This window comes from Xenopus laevis, chromosome 2S, assembly GCF_017654675.1.
Source record: "Xenopus laevis strain J_2021 chromosome 2S, Xenopus_laevis_v10.1, whole genome shotgun sequence".
In the NCBI taxonomy this organism is placed as follows: domain Eukaryota; kingdom Metazoa; phylum Chordata; class Amphibia; order Anura; family Pipidae; genus Xenopus; species Xenopus laevis.
This window is the reverse complement of record NC_054374.1, coordinates 47,814,889-47,832,400: the sequence shown is the minus strand read 5'-3', so window position 1 is coordinate 47,832,400 and position 17,512 is coordinate 47,814,889. Positions and strand designations below refer to the sequence as shown.

The 17,512-nt window shown below is 36.8% G+C and overlaps 1 protein-coding gene across 3 annotated transcripts in view; it reads left to right on the top strand.

Annotated features, from left to right (window-relative positions):
- kdm6a.S (lysine demethylase 6A S homeolog) overlaps positions 1–7,253 on the top strand; it is an 87,081-nt gene extending 79,828 nt beyond the window's left edge. For all 3 annotated transcript variants that reach the window (XM_018248327.2, XM_018248328.2, NM_001093305.1), the window contains 3 exon segments: positions 2,532–2,658; positions 3,532–3,702; positions 6,303–7,253. In XM_018248327.2, coding sequence (XP_018103816.1) covers positions 2,532–2,658; positions 3,532–3,702; positions 6,303–6,332 — 328 coding nt within the window. In that variant the 3' untranslated portion in view covers positions 6,333–7,253.
- The last annotated feature ends 10,259 nt before the right edge of the window (positions 7,254–17,512 follow it).

Sequence of the window (17,512 nt, the reverse complement as noted above, 5' to 3'; positions counted from 1 at the left end):
AAATTTTAGCTATCCAAGCAGTGTGAAGAGCACTTTACGTATATTGAAATTTTCAAAGGTTTAAAATATGGTTTTGTCTTAACCTTTGGCTGTATAAATAAGCCAAAGGCTGATAGAGGTATTGGGGGGGGACAAGGGCACGTAAACCTCCCAAGTCTTACCACAAACAGTCTGTGTCCTGTAAACCATGGTGGTTTTTGCACTATGATGAATGCAATTCACCAATTCAATTTATTTACAAATATATCTAAACAAGTTGATATTGATGCATAACCGTTAGTGTACTGATATTCTGAGACAATTGTACTATCGGTACAGGTATGGGACCTGTTATCCAGAATGCTCAGGACCTGGGGTTTTCCGGATAACGGATCTTTCATGCCTTAAGTCTACTAGAAATTCATTTAAACATTAAATAAACCCAATAGGCTGGTTCTGCTTCCAATAAGCATTAATGTTATATTAGTTTATATCAAGTACAAGCTACTGTTTTATTATTATGGAGAAAAAGGAAATCATGTTTAAAAATTTGGATTATTTGGATAAAATGGGATGTCTATGGGAGACAGCCATTCGTAATTCGGAGCTTTCTGGATATCGGGTTTCTGGATAAGGGATCCTATACCTGTATATGATTTTTGAGGTTTTCAATTATATGCCATCTTTTTAACCTAAAATTTAAGTAGCATTTTTGTTGCTGACTTTTAAAGGAAACATTTTTGGTTTTCTCCATATTCAAACCATATCTTTATGTCACAGTGATGTTTCCAAGCCATGCTCATCCCTCTCTCCCTAACTTTGTGCCCCCCCCACCACCACCACCACCAGCACCCACTGGTTTAACATTATTATCACCTCTGTTAGGGGCATTGTTTATAACTTAGCAATAAGGCTAACTGTTTATCAGTGTTTGAAAATCTTTTTTTTTTTTTTTTTTTTAAATGTATCTCCAATAAATAATAATAATTATTTACTTTAATAAAATGATTTATACATGTAATGGCTAATGAAAATAGTATCCCTTTGCATTTTCTGAATTACTGCTGTGATTACTGAAACTCTGTAGCAGAACAAGACTTCTGCCTCATTGCTGCATATTAAGAAAAAGAGAACAGAAAGGGACTACGACAATAGAATAAAGTGAGAGATAGATGCTGATAAACAATAATACAATTATGTATAAGAACCAATGGGCCGGGGTGTCCACCAACTAAAGTGTAAATCTGTATGCGCAACCCAATGGGACTTAACCCCCTGCCCATATAGTTCAAAATACACTCAATTAGAATGTGACATATGGTACAATAAAAGGCAATATTTATTAAACACTAAGCCAAAACACTTCAGCTAAAACCAATTAAAATGATAAGCAGCGCTGCGTATGGAAAAGGGACCCCTTAATGCAGGTATGATCTATGCACTAGTGCAAAATATATATATATATATATATATATATATAATGGAATAGTGTCCAATAGAATATATGTCGGTATACTGGACGAGGCAATGCAATGGTGGAATAAAGGTCCCAATTACAAATTGGGTATGTGGCCTTCAAATGTCCGATATTGGTATCCAGAACGAATTGCTACAAGTGCACAATAATAATATATCCCAGAGTCAGAGAAATCACACGGATTGCCGTTTGGACGAAACACCCATAAGACCACTATGTATTAGAATGTATAGTGCCATGTCAGTGCTATTAGTAGAAGAGTGGGGGTGCGCCCAGCAGAGTCCAGTATGCACAGGGAGCCCACTAATGTAGAGTGGAATTGGTCGTAATTAAATCCAAATCAGCGGGAGGGGCAGAAATGCCGTCGCCCAAAATGGTGTCTCAGGGAGATACTCACGTCCCCCACGATAAACCGCCTCAGCGTGGCGACAAGGTTACCGACCAGTAGAGTCCAATGGCCTCTCCCCTGTAAATCAGTGCAGTAGGCGTCTCCAATACAGCTCCGTGTAGTATCAGCATGAGTGGCTATCTCTCATAACGGACCTCCAGGCAGAGAACCCCGCATCCACCGCGAGCGCTGCACCTGAGGTGCCTCGTCCAGTATACCGACATATATTCTATTGGACAGTATTCCATTATATATATATTTATATATGTATTTTGCACTAATGCATAGATCATACTTGCATTAAGGGATCCCTTTTCCATACGCAGCGCTGCTTATCATTTTAATTGGTTTTAGCTGAAGTGTTTTGGCTTAGTGTTTAATAAATATTGCCTTTTATTGTACCATATGTCTCATTCTAATTGAGTGTATTTTGAACTATATGGGCAGGGAGTTAAGTCCCATTGGGTTGCGCATACAGAACAGAAAGTGATAAACAAATTCTGCTTTCTTTGCAATACATTTACAATGGAATATGTGAATTGATGTATACTGCCAAAAGCTATTTTTCATTATTACTGAGAAAGATAAAATAAGTAAAAAAAAAAAAAAAAAAAGAATTATACATGTATGTATCATCTGTTACCAAGTGTTTCTGTTTAGTAATAGTAAATATATTCCCTTCAATAGATATTGCTTATTGCGGACTTTGAAGCATTGCCAAGCACTGAGAGAAGTTCTTATTGGTTCTGGAATAGAAACTGTGTGGCATGGCAGAACGAAAGATGAACCTGCTCATTACTGTAGCATCTGTGAGGTTAGTAAACTTGGTTTTCAGTAAGAAATCCATTAACCAATGTATGGTGTCAGTATGGATTTAGACCACACTATTTGTTACCTGTGGCTGGGTAAGTCAGAGTACAGGTATAGGACCTGTTATCCAGAATGCTCGGGAACTGGGGTTTTCCAGATAACCGATCTTTCCATAATTTGGATCTTCTTACCTTAAGTGTACTTGAAAATAATATAAACCCAATAGGCTGCATTTGCCACCAATAAAGATTCATTATGTCTTAATAAAATTTGTATTATATAGATAAAATGTAGTCTATGGGAGACAGCCTTTCTGTAATCCTGAGCTTTCTGGATAACTGGTTTCCTGATAACTGATCCCATACCTTTACTTATGTAAAATTCTTGGCAATATGTATCTAGCCATATATTTCTGTAAAGCTGGAAAAAAGCTTGTGGTGACAAAACCAGCAGAATCGCCCCATAGCTAACAGACACACTACAGAACTTCAAAAATGCAGCTACCGGTAATTGAAGAAAATATTTAAATCCACTATTTCCAGAGCAAGAAACACAATATTTAATTTTGATACGTAAAAGTAGAGCTGACCACTGCATTTCTTTCAATTTTTGCCAGGCAGCAGTATGCAGTATTAGTTGAGGACCAGAATAGAACTGACAATACAACTGAAGCCTTAGTCAGTCTGTTTTGATTAGCAGTCAGTGGCAACCAGGCAGTAGTTCATATATAATAACTACAGCATTTTGCGGTGTGTCAATCTGTACATAAATGTATAAAAGGCCTCACTATCCTTCACCCTGAATACATAGATTAATATTATGACACAGAGAACATTTTATGTTTGCTTTTTTTTCCATTCTGAATTACTTTTTGCAGGTGGAAGTCTTCAATCTACTTTTTGTGACAAAAGAAAGCAATTCTCAGAAGACCTATGTAGTTCATTGCCATGACTGCTCAAGAAAAACATGCCCAAACCTAGAAAATTTTGTGGTGCTAGAACAGTTCAGAACGGAGGAGCTGATGCAGATCTATGACCTTTTTACATTAGTAAGTTTTTACTAATTACGTTGCTGCAAAATAAGTATCTGGACAATCTTGGAGTAAAACGTGTTGGTGCAAAATGACGAGTTCATACAAGTTCTTGCCCCAGTGGAGCTTATAATCTAAGGTCCCTAAATTCACACACACTAGGCTCAATTCAATTAAAAGCCAGTAAACCTACCTGTAAGTTTTTGGAATGCCAGAAAATACAGGAAGTGATATGTAAAAGTAAAGTTGATATCTTTAAAAAAAAAATTGGTCACAAAATTCATAGACTGTGTGAACTCAATGAATCAAGTATCTGTTACTTTTTTTTCCTTTTTAATTTGACAATGTTCAATGGGTTAACAATAAAGCAATATCAATAGGACATGAATGAATGGTATAAAAAGTTTTGAGTACAAATAACTTTAAATTTACAAAAAATATCAAGTAGTATTAAAGAGCTATTGGATTGTCAAAATATTCACAAAGAGATAACAACAAATGATTATAGCTACTGATGTGGCGGTAAGTTTACAACCAAATAAACCACATTTTTTAGAATTCAAAAGGACAGCCTCTAGCTTCAGATAAATTATTCCTTGACAGCAAATATCCTATTTATAATGTAACATTTTTTCAGAGAACCTTAAATTTGAATCCTGTTAAACTACTTATTTATAATGTGCTGCATCAGAGTGTGCCCAGTAGTCTAATTCTAGTTTGAATGGCTGCCATCTTTCTCGTGGAAAAAAAAAATGTTCCATGTATGGTAAATTTAAAAAATAATCTATTCCTTCATAAAAATGGTAGAGTTTAACTAGTGATGGGCGAATTTGTGCCCCCAGCGTCTCGTTTTTGATGCCGGCGTCCTTTTTTTTCGGCAACGGCGAATTTTTTCGGACGAATTTTCGCGGGCGTTTCGCGAATTTATTCGCTGGCGGCGAATCGCGCAAATTTGACGTGAATTCGCGCCTGGCGAATATATTCGCCCATCACTACTAGTGATTTCATTTCTCTTGCTAAAGCTTTGGCTTTTTCAAATGGGACAGGGTGGTTGCGCTTATACATTTTAGAAATCAGAGCAATTTTATGCTGATACCGAAGAATCAATTCATGGGCCATGAAATCATATTTGAAGTGGAATTAAACATTTTTGTTTGTTTATAATTGCCAACTTTGGCAAATGCTGGTGAACAAATAAATCACAGTTTTTGGCCAGTAAATACATTTCTAAAAATACGTTAATCCTTTAGGTGCCGGCCATGTTTCACAATTTATCTGCTCTAGAAATCCATACTTTGTATAAAATATATGGTTTCCTGGGGTAATTTTCCCCTTTCAATGTAAAGTGCACATTCTGACAAATCCAAAATGTGTAAATGTCTGTCTACTCAAATAATCCACTTTTCAGAATTTCCCACATTTCTGTTTGATAGATGAAATTTGCCACACGGTAGCTTATTGTGGGTAGCTCTTGCAGCCAATGGGGCCATAAGTTCAGTTCCAGATAGGGCACTATTTGAAAGGAGTTAGTATGTTCTCCCTGTGTCTGTGATGGTTTCTTCCTGGTACGGCAGTTTCCGCTAGAGTCCTGCAGCGGGTCGGTTACCCGCAAAAACCTGCAGTACCTCGCGGGTAGAAGTTGCAGGTGCTGGTATAGATGTGGGTCGGCGGTTCTGCAGGGTCACGGGTCAGGCAGTGGGTCTTCTCATTAGCGATTTTTACTCCTTTTTTCTGATCACGTCTACTTCCGATAATGTCACTTCCGGTTTACAATGACAGCACTTCCTGATTCTTAATGGTCAGCAGGTCGCGGGCCTGAGTTGCGTTTAATGCACTTGCGGGTTGGGTAGCGGGTCCAATCGGGTAAGAATGCGGATTAAAGGCTTGCGGGTTCTAAAAAATGGACCCGCGCAGGACTCCAATTTCCACCCACTTACCCAAAAATGTATTTGGCTCCTGAAATTGGCCTTACTTTGTGTGCTGTGAATGATGTATAATCTCTATAAAGCGTTGCAGAAATTTCTCTCTGATCTAAAAATTCCACCAAAAAAATATGAATGGCAAAGGTGAACATTATGATGCCCACATAGAGCGAATGCAAATGTTCAAGACACTTTTGGAAGGTACACACTTTGATGAAACCAAAATGGGTAAATGTCTTTCTGCTCCAAACTGCAAATGTTTTTTCTGTAGTGAAACCCTGTAGTGAAATGTAGATGCAATGTTGTTGGCAGGATGTCAATTTCACTGTTGAATGTATCACCATTTTGTCAAAAATATACAATAACATTAAATTAACCCAATAGGATTGCTTTGTCCAATATGGATTTATGCAGCTTAGTTAAGATTAAGTACAAGATACTGTTTTTATTAGAGAGAAAAGGGAAAATAATTGATAAAAATATGAATTATTAGTCTATGGGAGATGGCCTTCCCGTAATTTAGTGCTTTTTTTGGTAATGGGCTTTTGGGAAGAGATCCCAAACTTGTACCTACGTCATTGACCGTTAAAAGGTTAACACATTTATGCAACTGGGATGGGGGATAGGCAATTTTCAGTCTGCAAACCTTTATGCAAAATATATAATGTCGCGTTTTTTTTTGTTTTTTATTTCTAGGCTCCTCCAATGCCTTCACCATCATCTTGACATTATTCCATGGACAGTAAATGAAAATATTTCTGATATTCAGGAAGCGACTCAGTTCTGCACCACTGTTTTGTTTTGCTTTCTTTGGGGGAGATTTTTCTCTTTTGTTCCTTTTTTTTTTTTTGTTACATAGCTGTTCCACAAGGCTCCTGGCTGAATGCTGCGTCTATGCAACCTTCCAAGTGCAGAGTGTCAACCAGCTGGACAGGAGAAATACCTCCTAACCAGGACTTTCCTATTTATAATGCTGTTCCAGCTTTTCCTTAAAAAAGAACCCCATGTTTTGTATATATCTGGCAAAACAAACATTATATAGACTACTGACTTGAAAATCACTTTCCTTATCCCTGCATTTTTGGGCTAAACTGTCTTTTTCAATCTTACAACCCTTTTTTCAGATTTATTTGCATTAAGTACTAATTTAGTTGGCCACCTGTAAAGTAGTTAGAAGTTTAATGTCTTTTGGGCAATTTTTTAATGTGAAGAGTAGGAATTCTTTATTTTCCCCTTTTTTCCCATTTTTGCTTTATTCTGTTTTTATGTTTTCTGTCTGTTTTGGAAACCATAACGGTTACAATTTGTTTCCTAGAAAAACAAAATATTAAAGGGAAAAAAACTGTAAAAAGATAATTACCAGCCAAGTCACAAAGATAAATGGGTTGCACATAGACTAAGAAATAAACTTCAGATTTGTGATTTTTGTTTCTAATCTTGATGTAAATTTACACTATTTATAAATACATATTTATTGCTTGAAAATATTTGTGAATGGAATGCTGTTATTTTTTTTTCCAGATTACCTGCCATTGAAATTTAAGGAGTTCTGTCATTTGAAACACTACTCCTGTTACATTTTCTATGTGTAAATAAAACTGCTTAGCATTGTACAGAAACTTTTATTAAAATTGTTTAATGTTTAAAGCGTTTTTTCTGTTTGAGTTTTACCCAAATCTATATACGTGTGTGTGTGTGTGTGTGTGTGTGTGTGTGTGTGTGTGTGTGTGTGTGTGTGTGTGTGTGTGTGTGTGTGTGTGTGTGTGTGTGTGTGTGTGTGTGTGTATATATATGAATCAACTATTGTGTTGGGCGAGGAAATACATTTTATATAAGGTCTATATCACCAGTAGATATGAGGTGTCTACTGTAAGTATCCCTTACAAAACCTTTTTTAAAATATATAGTACGTGGTCATGATTTGCGGTGTCCTTCAGATTTGTTTTATCCTTTTTTATGTTAAATGGTAATTATGCAATAAAACACAAATTTGTTATTCTTTGATGGAAAGATATGACTGTCCATTAAATCTGCACATTTTTATGTTTGTATTGAAAGGGAATTGTTCCTCTAGAAATTTGTGTTTTTTTTTTTTACAAATGCGCAATCTTTAAATTAATTATTTAAAACAGCAAGATCAATCACCATCTGTATTTGTGATACTACAGAGTATTCCTAAGACAAAATATTGCAAAGAAATACTTTTAGGCACACCGCACTTTTACTCAAGTATACAGTGTTCACGTTGTCACAAAACTGATCATGACCATAATCATTAAACTGTTAATAAAAATATAACTATTTTCTTTAACGCCTGATCCAGGTTTACACCCACCATAAATTATTTACATAAGTGTTTAAACTGTCTATTGCACAATATATGAATACCAAAGTGTCATTCTTAAAAGTAGATGGTCCCCACTATGTTTTAAAGGACCAGTAACAGTAATTTTTTTTCTTTTTAACGAAAAAAAAAAAAACCCACCAACACAGCTTTTAATTCGCTAAGGTTTTATTACGAAATTACTTACCAATTCTCTGCATGCGCTCCTCTTCTGAAACGGCAGCATGGCGGCGATCCATCGCGCAGTGCTCAATTTCTCCTCCCTGCCTTCTTTAGGAGATAGCCAGGGAGGAGAAATTGAGCGCCGCACAAAGGATCGCCGTTTTAGAAGAGGAGTGCATGCAGAGAATCGGTAAATAATTTCTTAAGGAAAGCTTTGCGAATTAAAAGTTTAAACTGTGTTGGTGGTTTTTTTTTTTCGTTAAAAAGAAACGAATTTAAAAAATATAATTACTGTTCCTTTAAGTACAGTCACTATGCACATTTTTTTCTATTGTCCCTACACTCTTCTAGTTTTGTCCATATTGTATTGTTCTTTACAGTCATGCACAGACCATACTGTAAATTAGATTCCGAGATTGTGATAGAAATAAAAAGTTTGTAGCTTTTCTCTAGACTTAAAATTTATTCAGATCTTTTAATTTTACACTTTAGGGATTGTAAAATTGTTTTTTATCATTTTTACCCAGATTAATTCACAGCAGCATGAAATACACCTCCAAGACATAAGGTGTAATTTGTTTGTTTGTTTTTAAACTTAGACATTTTGCTGAGATTATGCATCATACCTATCTGTCTCTGCCCGTGCAGAGTTTACAGTCTAAGATCACTTGCATTCATAAACACTATGGTCAGTATTCGTTTGGTCAGTAACCAGTTCATCTGTTTGTGTGTGTGGTATTTTGGAGTGTGTAAGAAAACTAAAGTACCAGGAAGAAACTAATTAAAGTTCAGTGAGAACCTAAAAATATCTTGCCCTAAATTAAATTGAACATAGGATACCAAATGCAAGGCAACGGTGTTATCCATTTCTCCATTTAAAAGAAACTATCCCTCCTGTTTATAGCTTTAGCATAGGACCGCTACTTTGTTGTGATGGGCATTGAGAATGTCAATGAAGGCACTCACCTTCAGCCGCATTAGAGGATGTATGTCTGCTACGGGTAAGGACACACTGGAAGATTTGTCGCCCGCGGTTTTTAAAAGCAAGTCGGGGCGACAAGACGATCATCTTTTTGAGACTTTTGCCACGGAGTGATTTGTATCCCATGGCTCGTTGCGCTACTTGCTCCATCCAAGCAGGAAACGGAAGTAGTACTGGCCTCGGCAGTGTTGTCTCTGCGTGTTGTCTCGGCGTGTTGTCTTCATTATGGAACATGAGCTGCCAGTTTTATTTATGCTTATATACTTATATTATTATTTGCTATTTAAAGAGAAACAAGAAAGAGCAGCTGCTAGAAAATATTGGGTACATCCCATAACAAATCAGTGGCTGAAGAGTGGACAGTTTCATGTTCTATACTGAGAACTTCGCAGTTATCCCGGAAAATTCCAAAAGTTTTTTGAATGTCTACATCAATGTGTCGTGCCCACACATTGATGAGGGATCCGATTTCACCAGAGGAACCACTGTGCCTAACACTAAGGTTTGTGTGTGTTATTTTTATGTATGTGGGCCTTTTCAGAATATTAGATGCCCTTTATATATATATATATATATATATATAATATATATATATATGCATTTTAGAATTATTCTATATATACTGTGTGTGTATATATATATATATATATATATATATATATATATATATATATATATATATATATATATATATATATATATATATATATACATTTTAGAATTATGCTGGCTCTTTATCTCTGTATATATGTATACTGGTACACTGGTACGGGCATATTGGTGTGTATATATATGTAGGTTTATGCATGTGACTGGTATATGGGCATTTAAATGTGTATATAAATATATAGGTGTGTGTATATATATATATATATATATATATATATATATATATATAGACATATAGACATATATGCATAGGTATATAATCTGGTCATTTAGCAATAATACATACTAATATTTTCATTAATTTTCTATTTTCATAGATTTTTAGCAACTGAACATTCGTTTTCCTCTTTTTATTTTCAATTTCTTATTGGTCAAACCACTATTGGAAAAATTGTTTGAGAAACATGTCTGCTTATGTGGTCTGAGCTGCAAAGACTTGTGATGGCAGTCCCAGATGAAAATGCATGGATGCGCATTGCAGAAGACTTCCAACAAAAAAAACTATTTTCCTAATTGTTTGGGTGCCTTGGATGGAAAACACATCCGAATTATGATGCCATTCAAAAGCGGATCAAAATACTTTAAATACAAAAAAATACTTTTCCATCGTTCTTCTGGCTGTTGTCGATGCGAATTATTGCTTTTCTCTAATTGATGTTGAAGCCTATGGAAGCACCGGTGATGCTAGTGCTTTCAGGAATTCATCATTGGGACACCGACTCTCCAAAGGGGCACTTCGACTACCTCCTCCGAAGCCATTGCATGCGACTGCTGCACCTTGTATGCCTTATGTTTTTGTGGGTGTTGAGGCATTTGGCGTTACCGAAAATATAATGAGGTCATACCCACGGTCACAAAGGGCCATTCACAAGCGAGTTTTCAACTACAGATTATCAAGAGCACGGCGTATGGTGGAGTGTGCTTTTTGTATTCTGTCAAACAAATGGCGTGTATTCCATACTGTTATACAACTGGAACCAGATTTTGTAGACATAATAAAAGCCTCTTGTGTCTTACACAACTTTGTTCGACTTCGGGGTGGCTATAATTACAAAGACACCCTGACTGATGATATGCCAGACATTGATTGGGCACCTGTTAGAGATCCTACAGGGGGGGATGAGAGTGAGAGATCAATTTGCTGATTACTTTATGTCCCCAGATGGAGCGATACCATGGCAGTTGAACCGCATAGTTTAATTATGTCTTTGAAAAGTTTCTGTAAATACATTTTCAATAAACAATTATTGTGTACTATGTTGTTTTTCGCTCACCATTTTGTACATATAAATTATAAATTCTCACACACACATGATGGAGAGTGGGGGTAGAGGGAGAGAGAAAAGAGCACTGACATCATATACTAATAGGAGGAGGGGAGTTCCCCATTGCCCTGTTAGTAATAATAATATGACAATAAGTCTATTTAATATCCAGGTGCCCCTTTGAATATTTGAATGAATGTACATCCATTGAAACCTTCATGCAGCAAGAACTATAGCAAAAATCCTAGTATAAATAGAATATGTTTATAATCGGTGCAGGGGTTAGAGGAGGCGGTGCAGGTGCCACAGGAGGAGCATGAGCCAGAGGAAGTGGAATCTGGAGGTAACTGCAAATCCAAGTGCAAAAATGCATAGATAACTTTTTCAATAAAACTTAATAGTAACAATGCAATTTATTATATATAGATTGGCAAGAAGAAGAACTTCCTCAGGAGGAAAGTGACGAGGAAGGATGGGACCATGGCCAGCTGGTCATGGAAGTCAAGGCACTAAAAGAAGGGGTTCGGGCCCTTGAGAAAAATAAATAATTGTATATAGCTAATTTTCTGCAGATGTAACAAAATCAAATAATTTATCACTTGATGCAGTTTCAAAGCTGTTCCTTTTTCTTTTGGATGGCTGCTTGGTGTGAGCCTGAGAGGGTTGATGAGGAGGTTCAGTGCTGCTGGTACTGGTACTAGGGCTGTCAGATGATGATGTTTCACCTACATTTTCTCTCTCCACATCTCCATCCTGTTCCTCAGTTTCTATATTGCCAGAAGTTCTAACAGAAAAAAAAAAATTAACATTAAAACAAGGAATTGTTTTCATACATACATACATTATTGGTATGCCAATAGTTATCCCTCAGCATTGTCATATTAGAAAACAGTGCAACTATAGAGATATGTTGGTACAAATAGCACAAGAGTTCATCCCCACCCCCAATCAAAAGCAAAAATGCTTTTTTGGTTTTGCATTCTATGTGGTAAGCACAACATGTAAGTGAGGAGGAAGAGACAAAGCTCCTAATGCAAATAGAAAAGGCTGCTAGTTTAGGTAAAGTAATGATAATGGGGGATTTTAATTACCCAGATATTGACTGGAGCAACGGTACTGCTAGATCAGTTAATGGGAACAAGTTTATAAACTTATTGCACGACAATTTTTTAGCACAGGTTGTTGAGGAGCCTACCAGAAAAAATGCTATTCTTGATTTAGTGATCTCAAATGACCCAGAACTTATAGCAAATGTGCAAGTCATTGAACCCCTGGGTAATAGTGACCATAAGGTTATATCTTTTAATGTCTGGTGCAAAAAACAAAAATATACTGGGGCAACAAAAACCATGAATTTTGCAAAAGCTAATTTTAGTGCCTTGAGGGCTGCCCTACAGAGCATTGATTGGGGCATTAGGTTTTCAGCTAAAAACACAGAACAGAAATGGTTGTCCTTTAAAATGATATTAAATCATTACTGTTTTCAATTTATTCCCTTAAGGACTAAACGTAGAAGCTCTAAGAATCATCCTGTGTGGCTTAATACAGAAGTAAAGAAGTTAATGGGAAAGAAGAGAAAGGCATTTAAAAACTACAAATCTGTAGGGACAGAAGCTGCATTTAATGAATATAAACACTGTAATAAATGTTGTAAATCAGCAATCCGAAGGCTAAGAAAAGAAATGAAGAGTTAATTGCGGTGGAGGTGAAAACTAACCCTAAAAAGTTTTTTAAATATATTAATAGTAAAAAGATGCAGGTTGAGAGTGTTGCTCCATTAAATAATGGTACCAGTATGGTTGTAACAGATACAGATAAGGCAAATGTGTTAAATCAGTTCTTTTCTTCAGTGTATACAATAGAGGAGTCTGGGTTCACAGGCTCACTTAATAACTGCACGAATGGTTCAGCTCAATCTAGTCAGTGGCTGACTCAGGATATGATTCAAAAAGCTTTAAAGGAACAGTTCAGTGTGAAAATAAAAACTGGGTAAATTGATAGGCTGTGTAATATAAAAAATGTTTGTAATATAGTTAGTTAGCCAAAAATGTAATATATAAAGGCTGGAGTGAACAGATGTCTAATAAAACAGCCAGAATCCAACTTCCTGCTTTTCAGCTCTATAACTCTGAGCTAGTCAGTGACTTGAAGGGGGGCCACATGGTACATTTCTGTTCAGTGAGTTTGTAATTGATCCTCAGCATTCAGCTCAGATTCAAAAGCAACAGATATGACCTATGTGGCCTCCCCTCAAGTCTCTGATTGGTTACTGCCTGGTAACCAGGGTAACCAGTCAGTGTAAACCAAGAGAGCTGAAAAGCAGGAAGTAGAGTCCTGACTGACTTGTTATACATCAAATCTCTCCAGCCTTTATACATTACATTTTTGGCTAACTAACTATATTAGAAACATTTTTTATTTTGCACAGCCTATCTATTTACACAGTTTTTATTTTTATACTGAACAATTCCTTTAATACAAATTAATGTAAACAAGGCTCCAGGGCCTGATGGCATACACCCCCGGGTTCTAAGAGAGCTTAGTTCAGTTTTAGACCAGCCCTTATTTCTGATTTTCTCAGATTCACTGTCATCTGGTATGGTGCCTATGGATTGGAGAAAAGCTGATATTATTCCAATATTTAAAAAGGGATTACGATCTCAGCCTGGCAATTATAGGCCAGTAAGCATGACATCTGTGGTGGGCAAATTATTTGAAGGCTTGTTAAGGGATCACATTCAAAATTTTGTCCTAATGAATGGCATTATGAGCAATTGCATTTTATGATGTGGTAAGTAAGATTCTGGATAGTGGGGGGGCAGTAGATGTGATCTATTTGGATTTTGCCAAAGCGTTTGATACTGTGCCCCTCAAACGACTGCTTTCTAAACTAAGGTCTGTTGGGCTTAATGAAGTCGTTTGCACGTGGATAGGAAACTGGCTACAGGATGGGGTACAGAGGGTGGTTGTTAATGGGACATTCTCTACTTGGAGTAAGGTTCTTAGTGGGGTCCCCCAGGGCTCAGTATTGGGTCCACTTTTATTTAACTTGTTCATTAATGACTTAGGGGAGGGTGTTGTAAGTAATGTATCAGTGTTTGCAGATGACACAAAATTATCCAGCCCAATTAATTCCATCCAGGATGTGGCATCCTTGCAACATGATCTTGACAAACTGGCAATCTGGGCAGCTAAGTGGCAAATGAGATTCAATGTTGATAAATGTAAAGTCATGCACCTGGGATGTAAAAATATACAAGCCACTTATACCCTTAATGGGACTGCACTAGGCAAATCCATTATGGAAAAGGACCTTGGAGTCCTTGTAGATGATAAACTTGGCTGTAGCAAGCAATGCCAGTCAGCAGCATCAAGGGCAAATAAGGTCTTGAGCTGTATTAAAAGGGGCATAGAGTCAAGGGAGGAGGGGGTCATTCTTCCACTGTATAGAGCACTTGTTAGGCCCCATCTAGAATATGAAGTACAGTTTTGGTCTCCATCACTCAAACAGGACATTAATGTATTAGAGAGGGTACAGAGAAGGGCAACTAAGCTGGTAAAAGGTATTGAAATTCTTAGCTATGAGGAAAGACTGGCCAAATTGGAGATGTTCACGCTGGAGAAGAGGCACTTAAGGGGTTATATGATGACTATGTATAAATATATAAGGGGATCATATAATAATCTCTCTAATGCTTTATTTACCAGTAGGTCTTTCCAGCTGACACGAGGTCACCCATTCCAATTAGAAGAAAAGAGGTTCCGCCTAAATATTCGGAAGGGGTTTTTTACAGTGAGAGCTGTGAAGATGTGGAATTCTCTCCCTGAATCAGTTGTACAGGCTGATACATTAGATAGCTTTAAGAAGGGGTTGGATGGCTTTTTAGCAAGTAAGGGAATACAGGGTTATGGGAAATAGCTCATAGTCCAAGTTGATCCAGTCCGATTGCCATTTCGGAGTCAGGAAGGAATTTTTCCCCCTCTAAGGCAAATTGGAGAGGCTTCAGATGGGTTTTTTGCCTTCCTCTGGATCAACTGGCAGATAGGTAGTTAATAAAAAAAAAAAAGGTTGAACTCGATGGACATGTGTCTTTTTTCAACCTTACTAACTATGTTAATATGTTACTATGTAACATAGCTGTAAATTATAGTATAGCATAAAAATAATCCAAATAATCAAATTACGAAACTGGATTATTAACACTAGGGGGCACATTTACTATTGGTCGAATATTCGGCTATCGAAGTTAAACCCTTCGACTTCTAATATCGAAGTTGAAGGATTTACCGCTATGGATTTTAATCCATCGATCGAATGAAATTCCTTTGACCTTAACATTGATGCTCGGTAGGTTTTAGTTGGCGAAGTAGGGGGTTGAAGTATTTGTTAAAAAGACAGTACTTCGACAATCGAATAGTCGAACGATTTTTAGTTCGATTCGTAGTCGAAGTAGCCAAATATAACGTTCAAAATTCGAAGTATTTTTTACTCTATTCATTCACTCGAGCTGAGTAAATGTGCCCCTTACTGTCTTTTAGTAAAAGTGGGGACTAGAAAATGCAGCCTGTCTGCATAAATATATTTTTTTCCCTTTGTGGGTGATGCACCGCTACGTGAATCGGTCTTCTGTAAAGAAACTTCCCTACGGAAGCAATCTCTGATGTGCTTCCACCTTAGTTGAATTTCTTTGGCTGTAAAAAAAAAAAATTAAATATTGTTACGTGTACTCACAGACTAAATGCAACATGCGTCACATAGTACAAGACAAAAAATGACAGTTCTGAGCCAGGCCTGGGAATCAACATAGGCCCTGGCATTTCAGGTACACAGAGGCCCCAAAAAGCCCCCCACCAGCCCACTAAATGATGATTGTCTATTGCACCAAAAATAGGGTAAGTAAACTACCCTCCTATGTACCATGAAAAAAAAAAACAGACAAAACCCTAATCTCAAACAGTTACCTTTCTTGTTCTTTTCATCCTCTGAAAGAGACTCACAGCCTTCTATTAGTTGGACTGCCACCTCATCTCAGAGATGCTACCTAGTTTGCTTATTATGATATGCCGTCATGTCGGTCATATATAGAGCTGGCCGTTCTTCAACCAGTTCAATTAGCCTGTCTGGGTCAAAAAAGTGCTTCAAAAAGGGCATTTTGTTGAGCGTGTTGTCTCAGCGTCTTCCCTCGAGCATTTGAAAGAATGGTGTTCCCACCGCGACCTTTACTGGCGTCCTTACGTGCGTCATTACGCTCGCGTAGGAATTTGAATACTGTCGCGGCTACTTATCTGTATGTGTGCGTGTCTAGGAGATTTCAGTACTTTTCTATGTACATGCTATTTCTGACAAATCACTCAAAAAAGGGTCTCAGTGCGTTTTGGAGCTACAGGCGATTCCAAATCGCGCTGTGTACATAGTAGCTGGCATCTTTCATTTGGTTGTGTGTTGAGACACACGACACGCTTTTAAAAAACGCAGGCGTCAAATCTTCCAGTGTGTCCTTACCCTGAGACTAGGGGCGGACTTCTACCAGCCGGCATCTACAGACATATGCTCCTTAGGCTTTTGTTTGCATTGCTGAGGAGCTGAAGTCAGCATACTATTGTTTGTAATGACTAGTACATATTTTTTTCACAAAAAATCTTTATTTATTGAGCTAAACAGGGCAAACAGAATTTGTAGCTACTTCATGTTGTTCTTGCAAGGTAGATAATTAGATTATCGTTGAATGGATAATCCCCCTACATAATGGACTCCTGTTCACAAAACAGCCACAACATAGAGTTGGGGCGATGGAGAGGGTTGTTCTTTGTTTGAAATATTTTATTTGATTTTTTCTTTAAACCATACAGATCAAATTGATACAGAACAAGTTATTTGAATTCATATTAAACATATGGTTATACTGTCCATTTAAGAACTCCTGCCAACTAAAGAATAGTTGCAAATTATCTTACAATGCCATTATCTAAAGTCCTTAAACAATAAGAACGTAATTAAAATAAAAACATCACAAATTTAATAAGGCAAAAGGGCATGCATTGCATGAAAACATAAGAAGAACAAAGAAAGAACTTGAACAATATATATATATGATTGATGAGTTTGTTAGAAATCTATGTTGTATATATAAGAGAAACTGCAGATTATCCATAAAGGATATCAGTTCTTTTGCTGTTTTGTACATGTGAAAAGCATATTTTTTTAAAAGGGTAACCCTGGTGAAGCTGTTAAAGTGTTAAAAAAAAAAATAGTCTATGGGGGTTATTTATCAAAGCCCAGATTTATCTCAATATTTTCTGACAAAAAATCTGACCAAATCTGCACGGGTTTTTTCTCCTTATTTATTAAAACACATTCCCGAAAATTTTGTTTGTGGGAAAAATGTGAAAAATACGAATTGTACGAATTTTTTTTCAAATTTTTGCCCGAAAACCCCGAAATCTTTGCGTTATTGCACGAAAACCAGGACAGATCAAGAAATCT